General features: G+C 43.9%; 1 protein-coding gene across 1 annotated transcript; it reads right to left on the bottom strand.

Moving 5' to 3' along the window:
• Positions 1–5,893: 5,893 nt before the first annotated feature.
• On the bottom strand, positions 5,894–15,270 carry LOC130429862 (uncharacterized). The gene is made up of 3 exons (XM_056758687.1): positions 13,892–15,270; positions 7,169–13,654; positions 5,894–6,913 (listed from the first exon to the last, which is right to left on the bottom strand). Exons 1-2 carry the CDS (start codon positions 15,268–15,270, stop codon positions 10,519–10,521), a joined length of 4,515 nt encoding a protein of 1,504 aa, XP_056614665.1. The 3' UTR covers positions 5,894–6,913; positions 7,169–10,518.
• Between the last annotated feature and the right edge of the window lie 203 nt (positions 15,271–15,473).

Raw genomic sequence — 15,473 nt, 5'->3', positions numbered from 1 at the left:
ATCTCTGTTTTTTCAGTTCTTTTAAATCATCTGCATCTGTTTTATCAAAAGTTAAAAGGGATCTGTTATTATGTAGATCAGCTATCAAATGTCACTTTTGTTGAATGCAAACAAACCCGATAAAAATATGATTTTAAAAGTCAGACACAAACTCACAGCTGTAAAGAATCTCATCTGAGTTCTACTTGATCTGATTTGGAGATCCACCGTCTGTTAATAATCACAGAGAATTTAAACATGTCAAAGTGTTTGCGAGAAAACAGAGTCACATCTTCAGTCAGCTGTAGATCAGTTTATAATATCATATTCATAGAGAGAATCTTTAATAATGAAAATAAACAATAAATAAGTGTTTATTAAATAGATGGAGTTTGTGTTCACTGTAAGGTTTGGGTTTCCTTTTCTTTACGAAAATCAACACAAAATAACAGTGCAACTGCTTTCACTAAATTCTAAGAGTCATTTAACAAGATCAGGTTTTATTTTCAGTCCATCTATAGTGTATAGAGACTGCTAATATAAGATAAAGCTGAATTATTATATCAGAAGTCTTGGGTTACTCACCCCTGATGCGAACCCTGAAAATCCAGTATGAGATCTTTTCATCACTGTGAACCTGCTGAAATGTATAAACTCCTGTGTCTATCTGTCTGATGTGTGTGATGGTGAGATCTCCAGTCTCTGTCTCATAGCCATCTCTGTGTGTTTGGACATCAGTGGGTAGAGTGACAGAATCTCCCACAGTCACTCACACTGACTTCACATCACCTGTGCCAGCACCGATTACTCTTGGAGCATCTACAAGAAACACATTACATTTATAAAACAATGTCAGGTGATATAAGCTTTAGTACCATGTAAAAAAGGAATTGGTGGAGAAAAAAGCATGAAGTTGCTTAACTTAAATGAGTGCTTGTTAAGCACAGCTGAGAACCAGTTACTGCTCACCACAACCATTTAAAGTAAACTACTGCTGGTGCTGGAGGAGTCTTGCGTTCAAGAATATGGAATATTTCACATTTCAAGTTGCATTGATACATTATTTTTTGGCAGTCATATTTGTATTGTGTAAATAAGCAATACGATTCTTGAGACTAGTGCTGTATGGTAAGCACAGGGAAAACGTGTAACTTAACAAAATTTAACATATATTTTGAATGAGAAAAACTTAAAATAAACGCTCTTAAAGGGGCCACACCTTACACAACTCGTTACAGTATTGACTCAAAGTATCTGCTAAGAAACGAGTATCTGCTAAGATTAAAAGAGCACCATTCCATAATTTATTTGCAGGTTCAAGTGGGAATTATCACATTTACGAGAGTACGGGGAAGCATAAGCATATAATACCGTTTCCGGTTTCGATGTGAAAGTGAAAGTATTAATTTCAACGGTAACACTTTCCTTGAACCATGTATGTATAATTCATCAGAAAGGATTATTAAAGGGTAAAATGCATTATAATTTTTCATAATGTGTGTTAATGCATTATATGTAGTTGTAAAGAATTATAACCAATTTAAAATGTGTAGTGTAATAATTAATTGCTAAGTGTCATAATCCATTAACTGTGATAACAATTATTTATAAGACATAACAATGCTTTAAAAAATATTAAGTTACTTTTATAATGCATTATACATACATGCTTCAAGGAAAGTGTTACCAAATTAACATGAAAACACTTACCGCACACAAGTAATACAACGATGCTCTTACTGAAGCTCCTCATCCTGCCTTTGATTCCAGTTATAAATCATTTAAAGGATATTTTCACAGCAGTATTCAAGTAAAACATTTAAACCTCCTCAGTTTGTTGTCCAAGCAGGACCCACATCTCGACGACCACTGCTGCTGATCAAACCTGCTATAGGCTGACCAGCAGTAAAACAAACACACAAAAATATATTTTTTTAAATCCAATTTTTTTTCAGTATAATATGTTTCATTGGGGGGGGCACGGTGGCTTAGTGGTTAGCACGTTCGCCTCACACCTCCAGGGTTGGGGGTTCGATTCCCGCTTCCGACTTGTGTGTGTGGAGTTTGCATGTTCTCCCCGTGCCTCGGGGGTTTCCTCCAGGTACTCCGGTTTCCTTCCCTGGTCCAAAGACATGCATGGTAGGTTGATTGGCATCTCTGGAAAAAAATGTCCGTAGGGTGTGAGTGCGTGAGTGAATGAGTGAGTGTGTGTGCCCTGTGATGGGTTGGCACTCCATCCAGGGTGTATCCTGCCTTGATGCCCGATGACTCCTGAGATAGGCGCAGGCTCCCCGTGACCCGAGGTAGTTCGGATAAGCGGTAGAAAATGGAATGGAAAGGAATGGAATGTTTCATTGGCAAATTGTCATTGAGGTGGTGAATGCAGCTGTCATGAAATGATTGTTTTCTGGCTCAGGTGAAATAAGACCACATTCAAGTCAAGTTCAGCTGGTAGACCATTTCACTATAACACCACAATGGTTATCAGTTTCATTTCCAGTCAACAGTTGTAAGGAAATGCATTGTAAACACATGTGGACAAAACTGTCAGTTAAATGCAGAAATGTAAATTATTTGTAAATGGATTTGTGTCTCTAACCTTACAAATCACTAGTCAGCAGTTTGTAACTATCAAACTTTATCGACTGGTTTCAGGATTAGGCTTTAGTTAAATTATGACATTTAAGTGGTTATTACTAAGAGGCCTTATACCAAAAAGCATTACTTGTGTGCATTTTGATACAAAACAATGGTAGTGATGTATGTTCATGTATGGACTTTTTTCAGAGCGCCCCCTTATGACTTAACATGTAATATATTTAAACTAATGTAATACAGAAACACAATATATTGTGATGTACTAGTTCACATATGTGTCAGACAGATTTTTACTTTCTTGCAGCATGAGCCTCAATAATACACTAAACATGTTTAAAAATATTGTTCAACACGGTCCAAAACACAACATAAAATAACCACAGGGAAAACAGAAACAAACCTAAATCTTATTGTATACATTTAATCATGTAACATACATGTGCGTACAAAAGAGGAAAAGAATAAGACAACATGATTGTTCAAATAACAGGAATACGTGACAAGTCTTATAATGTAATCATGACATTAAACAATAAAGTAGTCACAACCATAAGCAATGAAAAATGTGTGTTTATCACTGTAAGTTATAGATTTCAGTTTACAATACTCAATATTCATAATACTGAAATTACTTATTTTGAAAGCTGAAATGTATGAAGCTAATACACATTTGAATTGAACTTTTATTGATTTATTAAAAATGAAAATGGCACATATTGTATATTCAGTCAAACATGTTAAAGTTGAACACACTAGGATGAGTTAACGGTAAAAACCAGCAGTGCAAAATTATCAATGTATCTATTAATGGACAAAAATGATCAGGCACAAACACTTATCAATACTGTACATATTCATGTATGACATCTGAAGTAAAATAAAAATTTGATTCATTCAAAGCAGGACATATCAAAAGATAATGCATTTTTTCTATTTTATTCTAATAAAAGGCAACAAGGCAAGCATTTGATCAGTCAAGTGCTTTATGAAGTTTTTATATTGGAGTATGAATTTACATTCATAATTTATAATCTGTTCTGATTATAAGCAAAATATTTGCGTTTCAAAAAATTATATTTAGGCACATAATGTAAAATATTCGTTAACAATAAAAACTGAACAGACATCACAGTATAACAAATTTACAATTCCTGTGTGCATATTTTCAGTGTATGTGTGTGTTCACTTATGATCTGGTGATATCTCAATAAAAGCCCTTATGAAATGTAATCATATTTATACTATAGTAAGCAAAGTGTAAATATATAATTTCCACAAATTGACCATAGTTTCATTGACGTAACTACAGTTAAACCATCAAAGAATTGAAATTGCTAAAATTCAAATGATGCCCAACCCTAACTAGCTCCTCTATCAACATGTTAACATGTTATAGATTATTATTATTATTTTTAATAGAAACAACAGATTTAAAGAGATTCTATCATCAAATATTCAATGCAGCTGAAAACATCTTAATCTGGACAATGTAAACATGTCAACTGTATTCTGTTCCTCTACTGCTGGTGTCGACCTGAACTCTATAAACTATAGGGATGTTTGTTGTGATGTTTAGACCTCAGTCTGTCAGTGTTCTCTATCTCTATAACATATTCTCCCAACTCTACTGGTTTTATTCTCTCTTCATCTATAACAGCAGCACATAGAAAAGAAAAACACAGAAGAACATCCATCAGATCAAATGTGCTGGAGAACATACAGCTTATGATTTCAATGATCAGTAAATATACAATATATATAAACTTCTTACACACAGAGAAACTTTCTATGACTGTCTCAGTTTCAGCTTACAAACTGATGAGAAAACATTTAACATTTATGTATTTGTCAGACACCTTTATCTAAAGCGACTTGCATTGCATTGTATTATACATTTGTTTCTGATTATGTGCAATCCCCAGGGATCGAACCCATGACCTTGGCATTGCTAGTGCCATGTTCTAACCACTGAGCCACAGGAAAGCTGACATCAAACATCATCAGAAACTCACGAAATAAAATATCACAAGAGATTAAACGCATTTGCTCGTCCGTGAGTTTAAAGCACACGTCCCTCTGTGTGTAATAAGCACAATGTACATGCGGTGTGCTGCTCGCCTACAGGCGAATATAACCAACACGCTTTTTAAATAACCAAAACATATTGCGGCATTGATTTCAGAGAAGGTTTCAGTGGCACAAACTATTTTAGTTGCCTCAAAATAGCAACACGCCAACAATACGACGGAACACACCTCGTTTTCAGACCAGCATGCCCATGGGCGCACAAATGGGTACAAATGCTTTTGCAATTCAAACAATGTGGCACAGGATTTGAAAATGATAACTGCGTTGAGGTGAAACTAGCAAAAACCACTTGCATCTTGCTTGGCGCCGGATTTTGCAGAGTGTATGATAAAGCTCTTAGTTTGTGATTAACAATTTCAGTAACTTTTTTGTTGCACAACCAACTTGATAAAGAATTGTAACATTTTAAAGCTAAACTGAACCGTCTCTGCTGCAGGTTTGTCACTTAGTGTACATTTTGACAGCAATTTTGATTTAATTTTACTCGTTGTCTTTTGACTAAAATGCTATTTAGTATAAGTCACATTTTAGTCATCACCATCATTTTAGTTTTAGTCGATGAAATCTACATTATATTTAGGCTACTAAAATCTATCTGGTTCAACTCATTTAATTGGTTTAATTAAATGTTCCATACAGTGATTTGACATCGTTTACTTTACCTTTGTATTAAATTAAACCAGATCATTATCTTTATTGTTCAGAAAAGTTCAGGGACTGCTGGATATTCATTGATGCAACACAGAGAATATTAGACCAATAACGACATGTACCAGTTCATTCAGTCTCATTTTGACTTAATAGCTGGGTTTCAGTCACGTGATTATTATGACGCGCGAAGGCGGGGCGATTTCAGATGGAGGGCAGGAAGTAAACATGGAGAATACGTCTATGGTGGAAACCGCTGCGGAGAGTCCGTTTTGTATGAATTTAAAACCAGTTTCAAGAAATAGATATAAGGAGTTTGTAAACAGATATATTGGACGTGACCCGTTCCTCATGAAGATGAGTAAGTTTTCGGTCGAACTTGTAGATTTGCCGACAGTGGAGGCTGTTGACATCACCAACTATCTGGTCCTTCAGACATCGTGCTACTCCAGACAGCAAATGAAGGCATATAAATGTCTGGAGGCGTACAACTTTTTTGACTATTGTTATTAGTGTGGTCTTTGCGAGTTCTGGTATTTGTGTAATATAAATGAAAACAATAAATGTCATTGAGAAGACAGAATTATAAATGGGGGTTTATTTACAATATTAGATTGTTCAACAATTGTTATAATACGAAAATGGTGTGCAATAACAGATAAGAATCCATTTCATTACATATAATACATATAGCCAGTACAAGTGGACTAGTCACTAGTATTACACTAGTGTAATACTTTTATCCACTAGTCATTAGTGGATAAAACGATTACACTTGTTGAAAACATATTAACAGACTGATACATGTCGGGGCTCAGGTACTACTACTCCCTGTCCTCTTACTTATCATCAGAGCCAAGAAGCAGGGCTCAGGTATTGGACACTACATGTGTGAGGGCTCAGGTACTGGACTGACTGATTATTATCCCTATCCCTCCTAACTCCAATGGGACAACAGACTCCGAAAGATTAGACAAGACACAGCAAATACCCCAATCTTGTCAATCAATGCTAGTGCCTCACCTTGTTTTGTTGCCATGTGCTCTATGGGCATAGCCCGGCTTTGCAGAATCTGATAATTTCTTCTGACTAAACCGATAACTCTCTCAACAGGAATACGCAAATTCGATATTTTTCTTGTGTCTGCCACCTCATACGCTGACAGCTGTTTTCTCCCCTTGGTAAATGCAGGTATCTGTAGTGAAGCACAGTAAAATCCCACACTGTAACCAATATTGAAGCCACGGTCTGCTAGGACAATATCTCCAGGAAACAGGTTTTTTAGGAGGCCACTCTCTATTGTGATCTGTTTATCGCTGACTCTCCCTCCCCAGGCACAAGATATGCAAGTGACATAGCCTTGTGGTGCAACATCAGAAATTTTACAGTATGGTGATGCTTGTAATTAAAATATTTGAATAAAAACTAAGTTGGGGAGCCCCTTGTCTTCGTTTTTTTTAAAGGACTCCTTGTTGAACTGTGTTGTCCATTCCTTTGGCTCGAAGATCTCCCAGCTCTGTTGTGTTTTGTCTCTGAACATCCTCCATCTTCTAAATATCATCCATTGTTAGTTCAGTCGAGCATCCAGCATCTACATAGCCTGCAACATATCAATGGGGAGTATAATTACTTAATTCATGAATATGAATTATATGAATTGTTGTCAAGTTATCTTTTTAACAACCATTTTACAAACATGCAAGTTTTCTAGTCCGATTATACAGCTTGAGTGTAGTTAATATGAATTATGTAAAGTAATCTTTTTTTACAACGTTTCTACAAACATACAAGTTTTCTGGTCCACATTTGTAACAATTAATAATTATTAATAACTACTTATAATAATGCTGGTTACCTTGATCATTTAATGTCCCATTCCCACTGATTATGGGTTGTTGTCGTCAGCTGGCTGCTTCGGTTCGGAGCTTTCGGCTGTCTGTGTCAGATCCGAGCTCTCATCTGTCCGTGTCGGTAACTTCATAATCATTACTAAGTAAATGAGCATTACACGACATCCTAATGCTATATAAACACAGACACAAAAAACAAGTTGGCTAGCTAACATGACGAAGTGGTCGCTGCAGACACGCAGTGGCGGAGCTAGAGTTTAATTTATGGGGTGGCAAGGGGGTAGCCAAGGCAATTTCAGTGGGTCCACAGACAACGGCAGAAAATCTGTGTGTAACCCTGACCTGTGGCATATGTACAGTATACAAAACAGCTGCACAACTTAATGGCATTAATTTAATTCTGAATGTATTTGGATTAAATACATTATAAAATATAAATAATGAAAATGTTGAAAAAATAGTTTAACCATGATAACTTGCTTAATTTAAACAGGAGCAAAGCAGCACCAGAGGTGTCTTTTAAGTGATGTGGATCAGAGCATCTTACATGTTTGATAAAACATATACTCATTCTATGGGACTGCAAGATTATAACAAAATCATTGCTGCGGATTATTGCCCCTTGATGTTTCTTGATCTAGATTATTACTTTCAGATAGTATTATATTGTTCATGATTACAAGCTACAAAACAAGCTGAGAAGCGTTTATGAATTATTGAATTGCTGTTTTATTGCTGTTTTAATTCTCTAAATCTAAGGAACATAAACATCAGTTATTCAAACGGGAAATATATAGAAAACAAACAAAGAACATTAAACATCATAAAGCCAACCGCCTCGCTATACATTATCCCGCTGATTACATGGCTACCTACCAAATAAATAAATCATTTGACACAACATATTGATTTAAAAGGGAGTTTACTGATTTAAAAACTATTTATATTGCTTCCGCTAAAGAAAATAGTCCGTTCGGTCTCTACGGTTAGAATCCTGCGTCCATGGCAACGCTCTGTTTTTCATGACAACGGTCTGTTATACTAAGATTAGTGCTGCATTACACGTGCCAATATGAATAAGTCTACCTAATGTCTGTGATTGTTGCTGAACATTTGCCAACGACATGTTTAAAGCATATTCACGCAGGCGTGACAGTATTAGTCAGTCAGTTTCACGACTAGTAATGCTCATGAAGTATTAATGCTAAGCACTAAAGTGCAACGTCTCCCTTACTTCCCGATAAAACACTACTTCGTTTGATTTAATTCCAATAAAAGCCGTACATACCAGCAACATGCTCTTCATCGATCCTGTGAGCTGTCGGCGTTATTTTGGAGCCGTTTGGAGCACGTCACGAAGGTTCTGCGTGTCAGCTTAACCAATGAAAAGTGTAGCAGCAACAAGCACGCTGCGGCTGCACACTTGTGCGTGCAGCGTAAGGATGCATTCATGTCCGCTGGGAGATTTGGGAAATGTTCGTAAAAATCTAACAGTCTTATGTTTTCAGCGGGGTGGCAACAGGGGTGACAAGGACTTCGTCTGGGGCCCCAACTAGCCCTCTGGCTCCGCCACTGCAGACACGGGCATTAACAGACTCTGCTCCTCCCAACCGCAGACGTTCGTTAAAAATCCACTTTTTACGGCGTTGTTCTGTGAGCTTTTTACATTTCTCACCTTTATGAGTGACAATCTTTGGTACTCTGTAAAATCCTTTTCTCTTTTCTCGGTTTGATTGGAGCAGCCGTAAACTACACTAAACATTGGCATTTTTTCAGACGGCACTGGTAGATCCTCAGCTATTTCACTTCCTGCCCTCCATCTGAATTTCGCGCTCTCGCGATGCAGCAGCGTGACGTCACGTGAAACCAACCTATTGACTAGTTCGGTCAGAGAAGGGCGTATTCATTCTGTATATTCAACCAATGAAACGCTCCGACAGAGCTCACACTCAAACGCCATTGCCTCATGTCTCTTTAAAGCTTCATCGTACTACAAAGTATTGTTACAGCCCTTCTCACGGTTATTCCCAGAGATGGCCCTCAGCCCTCTTACCATTTACACGAAAACTTTCAATTCCCCATTAGGCAATGATGTTGTTTAACAACCGGGTATAAATGAACCTCCCACTTTTTTCGCTTACGCAATGATTCAATTCAGGCAGACTTTAGTAATTGACCTCTTTGGACTAATATGAAAAGATGATACACGATTTAATACCTTTAAAAATGAGACACCACCACCACTCACCACGGATCGCACCAGACATCCGGAAGTAGATTGCACGAGTTGGATTTCCCCCCGTATTCACCCACAATATTGTTTCTTTGTTGAGAAATAAACCACCCTCCGGTCTTTTACTTGCAAACCGTGTTCGTTTCATGTCTGTCCTGCCATAATACTATAGCAAGCAAAGTTTAAATATATAATTTCCACAAATTGACCATAGTTTCATTGAAGTATCTACAGTTTCACCATCAAAGAATTGAAATCGCTCAAATTCAAACGATGCCCAACCCCAACTAGCTCCTCTTTCAACATGTTAACATGATACAGATTATTATAATTATTAATAGAAATAACAGATTTAAAGAGATTCTATCAAATATTTAATGCGGCTGAAAACGTCTCCGGTTACTTTCGTAACCTCGGTTCCCTGAGAAGCGGGAACGAGACATTGCGGAGACCGCATATGAAACTCCTCCTCTTTTTCACTTTTCCTGAAATCTTATAGGATAACGCCAGTAAAAAAACTGGCCAATTGTCGCAAGAATGCAACCGTATGCAAATACTGACGAATCCAGACAGTATAAATACAGTGCATGTGACGACAATCCTCAGAATCTACGAGAGAACGCCTGCACGGTGATAAGCGGCGAACACGGCGTTCTCCGCAATGTCTCGTTCCCGCTTCTCAGGGAACCGAGGTTACGAAAGTAACCGGAGACGTTCCCTTTCGAGAGCGGTCACTTCGACATTGCGGAGACCGCATATGGAACGGTAGTACAATCCCGCCGTGAGAGCTTGCAAAATCAGCCAGAAAAACTGGGTTAAAACACACAAGCATGGGAAGCATACTATTTTAACCATTCACGAGGTCGCTAAGCGTCAACAGCTGATTGGCTTAAATCGGCCAATAAACTGCTAAATCACTGAACCGGCCAATGAACTGCTATATCGGGCTCCTGCCAAATTTGCATATCCAAACCCAACCAATGCAGCGGGCTGCGCTGAAACAGGGCAGACACCACAACAGTAAGAGCCAGCACGGTATCCCGGGCGGATATAACAGAGATATAAAAGTACACCAAGCACAGCATAAACAGCAACGCGGCAACCACTGTGTAGCATAAGCGATTATAAAGTAGAAGATAAAGAGTCATCAGCACTCACCGAGAGAACTTGAGACGACAAAGAGGACACGTCCAATCTGTAGAACCTGGCGAAAGTGTTCTGCGAAGACCAGCCAGCCGCACAGCATATGTCCTGAATAGATGTGCCCCTAGACCAAGCCCACGAAGAGGCGATAGCCCTAGTCGAATGAGCTCTGATACCGAATGGGCAGTTCTGTCCCTGACTCTCATACGCTAAGGTAATAGCGTCCACCACCCAGTGAGAGAGCCTCTGCTTTGATACAGCCCGACCTTTAGTTCCCCCACCATAGCAGACGAAGAGCTGTTCAGACTGCCGAAAACCGGCCGTGCGATCAATGTAAGCCCGCAAAACCCTTACCGGGCAGACCGCTCTCGGAGCGTTTGCATTCTGCGAGTCTGACGACTCGGAAAACAAAGCGGGCAAAGAAATGACCTGTGCTCTAAATGGGGTAGACATAGACTTTGGCACATAACCCGATTTCGGCCGGAGAGTGACATTGCGGTCGCCGGTTCCAAAACGAATGAAATCAGCGCCGACTGAGAGCGCTTGTAAATCCCCTATGCGCTTAGCCGAAGCAAGGGCAAGAAGGAGAACGGTTTTTAGAGTGAGCTCTCTTAGGGAAGCCGCGTCCAGAGGCTCGAATGGGGGAAAGGAGAGAGCCTTCAACACCAGCGCTAAGTCCCAAGGCGGCACCGAAGGGGATCGCGGTGGAAAAAGTCTCCTCGCTCCTCTGAGGAATCTGACTACCAGCATGTGCCTTCCAATGGATTGCCCATCAACCGGGGAACGAAACGAGGCGATAGCAGCCACATAAACCTTCAGTGTTGACGGGAGTCCGCCGCTGTCCAGCCTGTGCTGCAGGAAGCATAAAATATCAGACACGGGGCAGGACATCGGGTCGATATTGTTACTACTGCACCATTTAACAAACACCCCCCATTTGAGAGCGTATAAACGCCTGGTGGAAGGCGCTCGACACTCCGAAATAGTGTCAAGTACACGCTGAGGAAGTGCATTTAAAACCCCCGAAGAGGCCAGGCATGAAGACTCCACAGCTGCGGGCTGGGGTGAAATATCGTGCCGTTCGCTTGGGACAACAGGTCTCTCCTGAGGGGAATCCGCCACGGCGGTGCCGTTAACAATTCGCTTAGGTCCGGAAACCACGGTTGATTCGGCCAAAACGGAGCGACGAGGATCACCGTCGCCGTCTCCTCTCTGATTTTGCACAGCACCAGGGGCAAAATCTTCACCGGAGGAAACGCGTAAAGCCGAACGTTCGGCCATCGCACCGTCAGAGCGTCGCTCCCCATGGGGGAATGGGTCAGCGAGAAATACAGCGGGCAGTGCGCGTTCTCGCTCGTCGCGAATAAATCCACTTCCGCCGTCCCAAAGCGCTCCCAAATTGACCGCACTGAGTCTGGATGAAGCCTCCATTCTCCGTGCGGAAGACCCTCCCTCGAAAGCATGTCCGCTCCGCAGTTCAGACGACCGGGGATATGCGCTGCCCTGACAGAGAGTAGATGCCGATCTGCCCACAGTAGGAGACTCGCAGCCTGTTTGAAAAGAGTTCCTGAGCGGACTCCTCCCTGGCGATTTATGTACGAAACCACGGACATGTTGTCGGTGCGAATCAGGACATGTTTCTTCTCCAGTCTCGACTGGAAAGTATGGAGAGCTAGAGACACCGCCATCAGCTCCAAGCAATTTATATGCCATTTTCTCTGTGACTGTGTCCAAAGGCCGGATGCCGGCATGCCCTCGCACACTGCACCCCATCCCGAGGACGACGCATCCGTCGTAACGACTATGCGTCTCGTAACCAGCCCCAGGGGAACTCCCCGACTGAACATGCTTGGGTCGCGCCATGGGCTCAGGGCACTGAGGCAACTGAGTGTAACCGGGACTCGCACTCGACCCGAGGACCATGCTTTCCATGGAACACGAGCCTTCAGCCAAAACTGTAGCGGTCGCATGTGCAGAAGACCCAGGTGGCAGACCGCCGAGGCTGACGCCATGAGACCCAAAAGCCTCTGAAACTCCCTCAGTGGAACAGACCGACCCGGCCTGAGCAGATGTAGAGCTGAAGAGATGGACTCCGTCCGCTCTTGAGAGAGGCGGCCGCGCATCTCCACTGAGTCGAAACATACCCCCAGATACGTTATTGACTGACTCGGAGTGAGCTTGCTTTTCTGCATGTTCACGCGTAGCCCCAGGGATGTCAAGTGACGAAGCAGCATTTGCGTATGACCGGATAGCGCCTCCCGTGAGTGGGCTAAAATTAACCAGTCGTCCAGATAATTCAGAATGCGCATACCGCTCGCTCTGAGAGGGGAAAGCGCCGCGTCCACGCACTTCGAGAATGTGCGCGGTGCTAATGCCAGTCCGAACGGGAGTACGGCAAATTGGTACGCTGAACCCGCGAAAGCGAATCGCAGAAACTTTCGGTGGCGCTTGGCTATCTGAACATGAAAGTACGCATCCTTCAGATCCACGGATGCAAACCAGTCCCCGGGACGCACTTGTGCCAGGATCTGTTTTAGAGTTGCCATTCTGAACGCTCGCTTGTGAAGGGCTCGGTTGACGGGTCTCAAGTCCAGAATCGGACGCAGACCACCATCTCTCTTGGGCACTACAAAGTACCGGCTGTAAAACCCGCTTTCTCGCTCGTTCGGAGGGACACGCTCGATCGCTCCTTTCGCGAGCAGGCTGCCGATTTCCTGCCTCAACACAGGCGCATTTTGCGCTGACGTAAGCGACGGAACCACACCGCTGAAGCGGGGAGGTCTTCGTCTGAACTGCAGGGTGTACCCGTGTTCTATCACATTTAGTAGCCAATGAGAAATGTCCGGAATGGCCTTCCACGCGTCCAGAAACAGACATAATGGCCGAATCTCTTCGGGCGTTACCGTCAGCGGACCGTTTAGGGAAGCACGCTGGTGCAGCGAGGCTAATTGCACTGGCGGGGAAATAGCCCGTGCGTGAGACTCCAGCCGTCTCTCGCCCACGGGAAAGACCGTGGACGAGGGAAGGCTGGTTATAGTCGGGATTAACTGCGGCTTCGCGCTGCACCGTGGCAGGGCAAGGAACGCAGCATTGGTCGTGTGAGGGGGAAAGAGCTCTTTTTGTGAACAGGTATGTGTTTTTATTGCATTTACACAGACATTTACAACATTGCAATGTTCGCCCGCAACCGCGGGGGAAAACTGATGCAAACAGCGGCGTTTGGGGGCCACCGGAACGCTCACAAACTCTCTCCTCCTCTTTATAGGTCCGTCAGGATGACGGCTTGGCAGACGATGACGCTCCGCCGTCGTGGCGCGGCGGTCCTCTCTGCGGTCCTCCCTTCGGCCCGTACCTCTTCTTAGGCGGGCCCGACCATTGTTTAGGCCGTGCATCCGGCTCACGACCTCGAGAAGCCTGGGCGGAAGCAGCGTGCTGTTTGGTAGGCCTCTGCGCGGAGTGCGACGCGGATGAAGAACGGGCTCTAGGAGACGGTTGATAAGAGCGTCGCGGGAGCACGTGACTCATGGCCTTGGCGCGCTTTTGCGTCTCCCCGAAGCGCTCCACCACCGACTCCACGACGTCACCAAAGAGGCCGGAGGGAGTGATCGGGGCGTTGAGGAGAGACTTACGGTCAGCGTCTTTCAGGTCCGCCAACGTAAGCCAGAGATGACGGTGTAGGACGACCATGAACCCCATGGATCGGCCGATAGCTTGTGCGGTCCGCTTCGTTGCCATCAGAGCGAAGTCGGTCGCTGCCCTCAGATCCCTCGTGGCGTCCGCCTCCAGGCTGCCGCTATCCAGCGACTGAAGGATCTTAGCCTGGAACACCTGCAGCACCGCCATTGCGTGCAAAGCGGAAGCGGCTTCTCCGGCGGATGCGTAAGCCTTACCGGCGAGATGAGCGGTAAACCTGCACGGCTTCGACGGCAGGCCTGGGTCCGAGCCCAGCGAGGTGGTAGAAGGGCACAAATGAGCGGCGAGGGTCTCCTCGACGGGTGGCATGCGCACGTAACCGTGGGCCTCCGCTCCGACCACGTGGGCGAACATGGATTGCGTAGCGGCGTGAACGCGCGCCGACTGAGGAGCAGACCACGATTTCACCACGTGCTCGTGGACATCTGGAAAGAATGGCGCACTCCTCTTTGATGTGGCCTGACGGCGGCCCGCCTGAAGGTACCACGAGTCGAGCTTACTTTTTGCCGGCTCCTCAGGTGAACTCCAGGTGATGTCGAGCTCGCTGACGGCCTTCTCGAGGACCCTCATGAACTCCTCGTGGAGGTCCGGGGTGCTCTCTAGGTCGGGGCGATCCCGCTCCGACCCTGCCCAGTCCTTGTCTGAAGCCGAGATGAACATGGAGTCGTCGTCCTCCTCAGCGCCGAAGGAAACGGCGCCCAAGACGGAAGGCGGGGGACGAAGACTCTCGTCGGCGTAGAGGACTGGGGAATGGGGTGACGGCAGAGGACAGCGGCCCGGAGCCGTGTCGTCGCCGCTCCCCCTTGGAGCGGGTAGACTCACCAGCGACTCGTTGGTGGCAGTGAGCCTTGACCCTATATTTCCACGAGCGATGTTCCTGCGAGTTCTCAAGACACGCGCCGGCAGGTCCGCACAGTGCGCGCAATCGGACTCGCAGAATGCAGCCTCCGCATGAGCCAGGCCCAGGCAGGCAATGCAGTGCTCGTGCGTATCCTGCGGGTCAATGGGACCCGCGCAAAGACGACAGTATGAAGCCATCGGATGCGGTGAAAAATATCCAGTTGCGTCTTCAACGATGGCAGCGTGAAAAAGAAGATTCTGAGGATTGTCGTCACATGCACTGTATTTATACTGTCTGGATTCGTCAGTATTTGCATACGGTTGCATTCTTGCGACAATTGGCCAGTTTTTTTACTGGCGTTATCCTATAAGATTTCAGGAAAAGTGAAAAAGAGGAGGAG

This window comes from Triplophysa dalaica, chromosome 10, assembly GCF_015846415.1.
Source record: "Triplophysa dalaica isolate WHDGS20190420 chromosome 10, ASM1584641v1, whole genome shotgun sequence".
Classification (NCBI taxonomy): domain Eukaryota; kingdom Metazoa; phylum Chordata; class Actinopteri; order Cypriniformes; family Nemacheilidae; genus Triplophysa; species Triplophysa dalaica.
This window is presented reverse-complemented; position numbering and strand designations above follow the sequence as displayed.

Excerpts from the sequence above, each read along its gene's own strand:
- LOC130429862 (XM_056758687.1), bottom strand. The coding sequence starts at position 15,270 with ATGGCTTCATACTGTCGTCTTTGCGCGGGTCCCATTGACCCGCAGGAT. Across the intron at positions 13,655-13,891 it reads TCGGGCCCGCCTAAGAAGAG|AGCTCTTTCCCCCTCACACG; the intron begins GTACGGGCCGAA and ends GTTCACAAAAAG.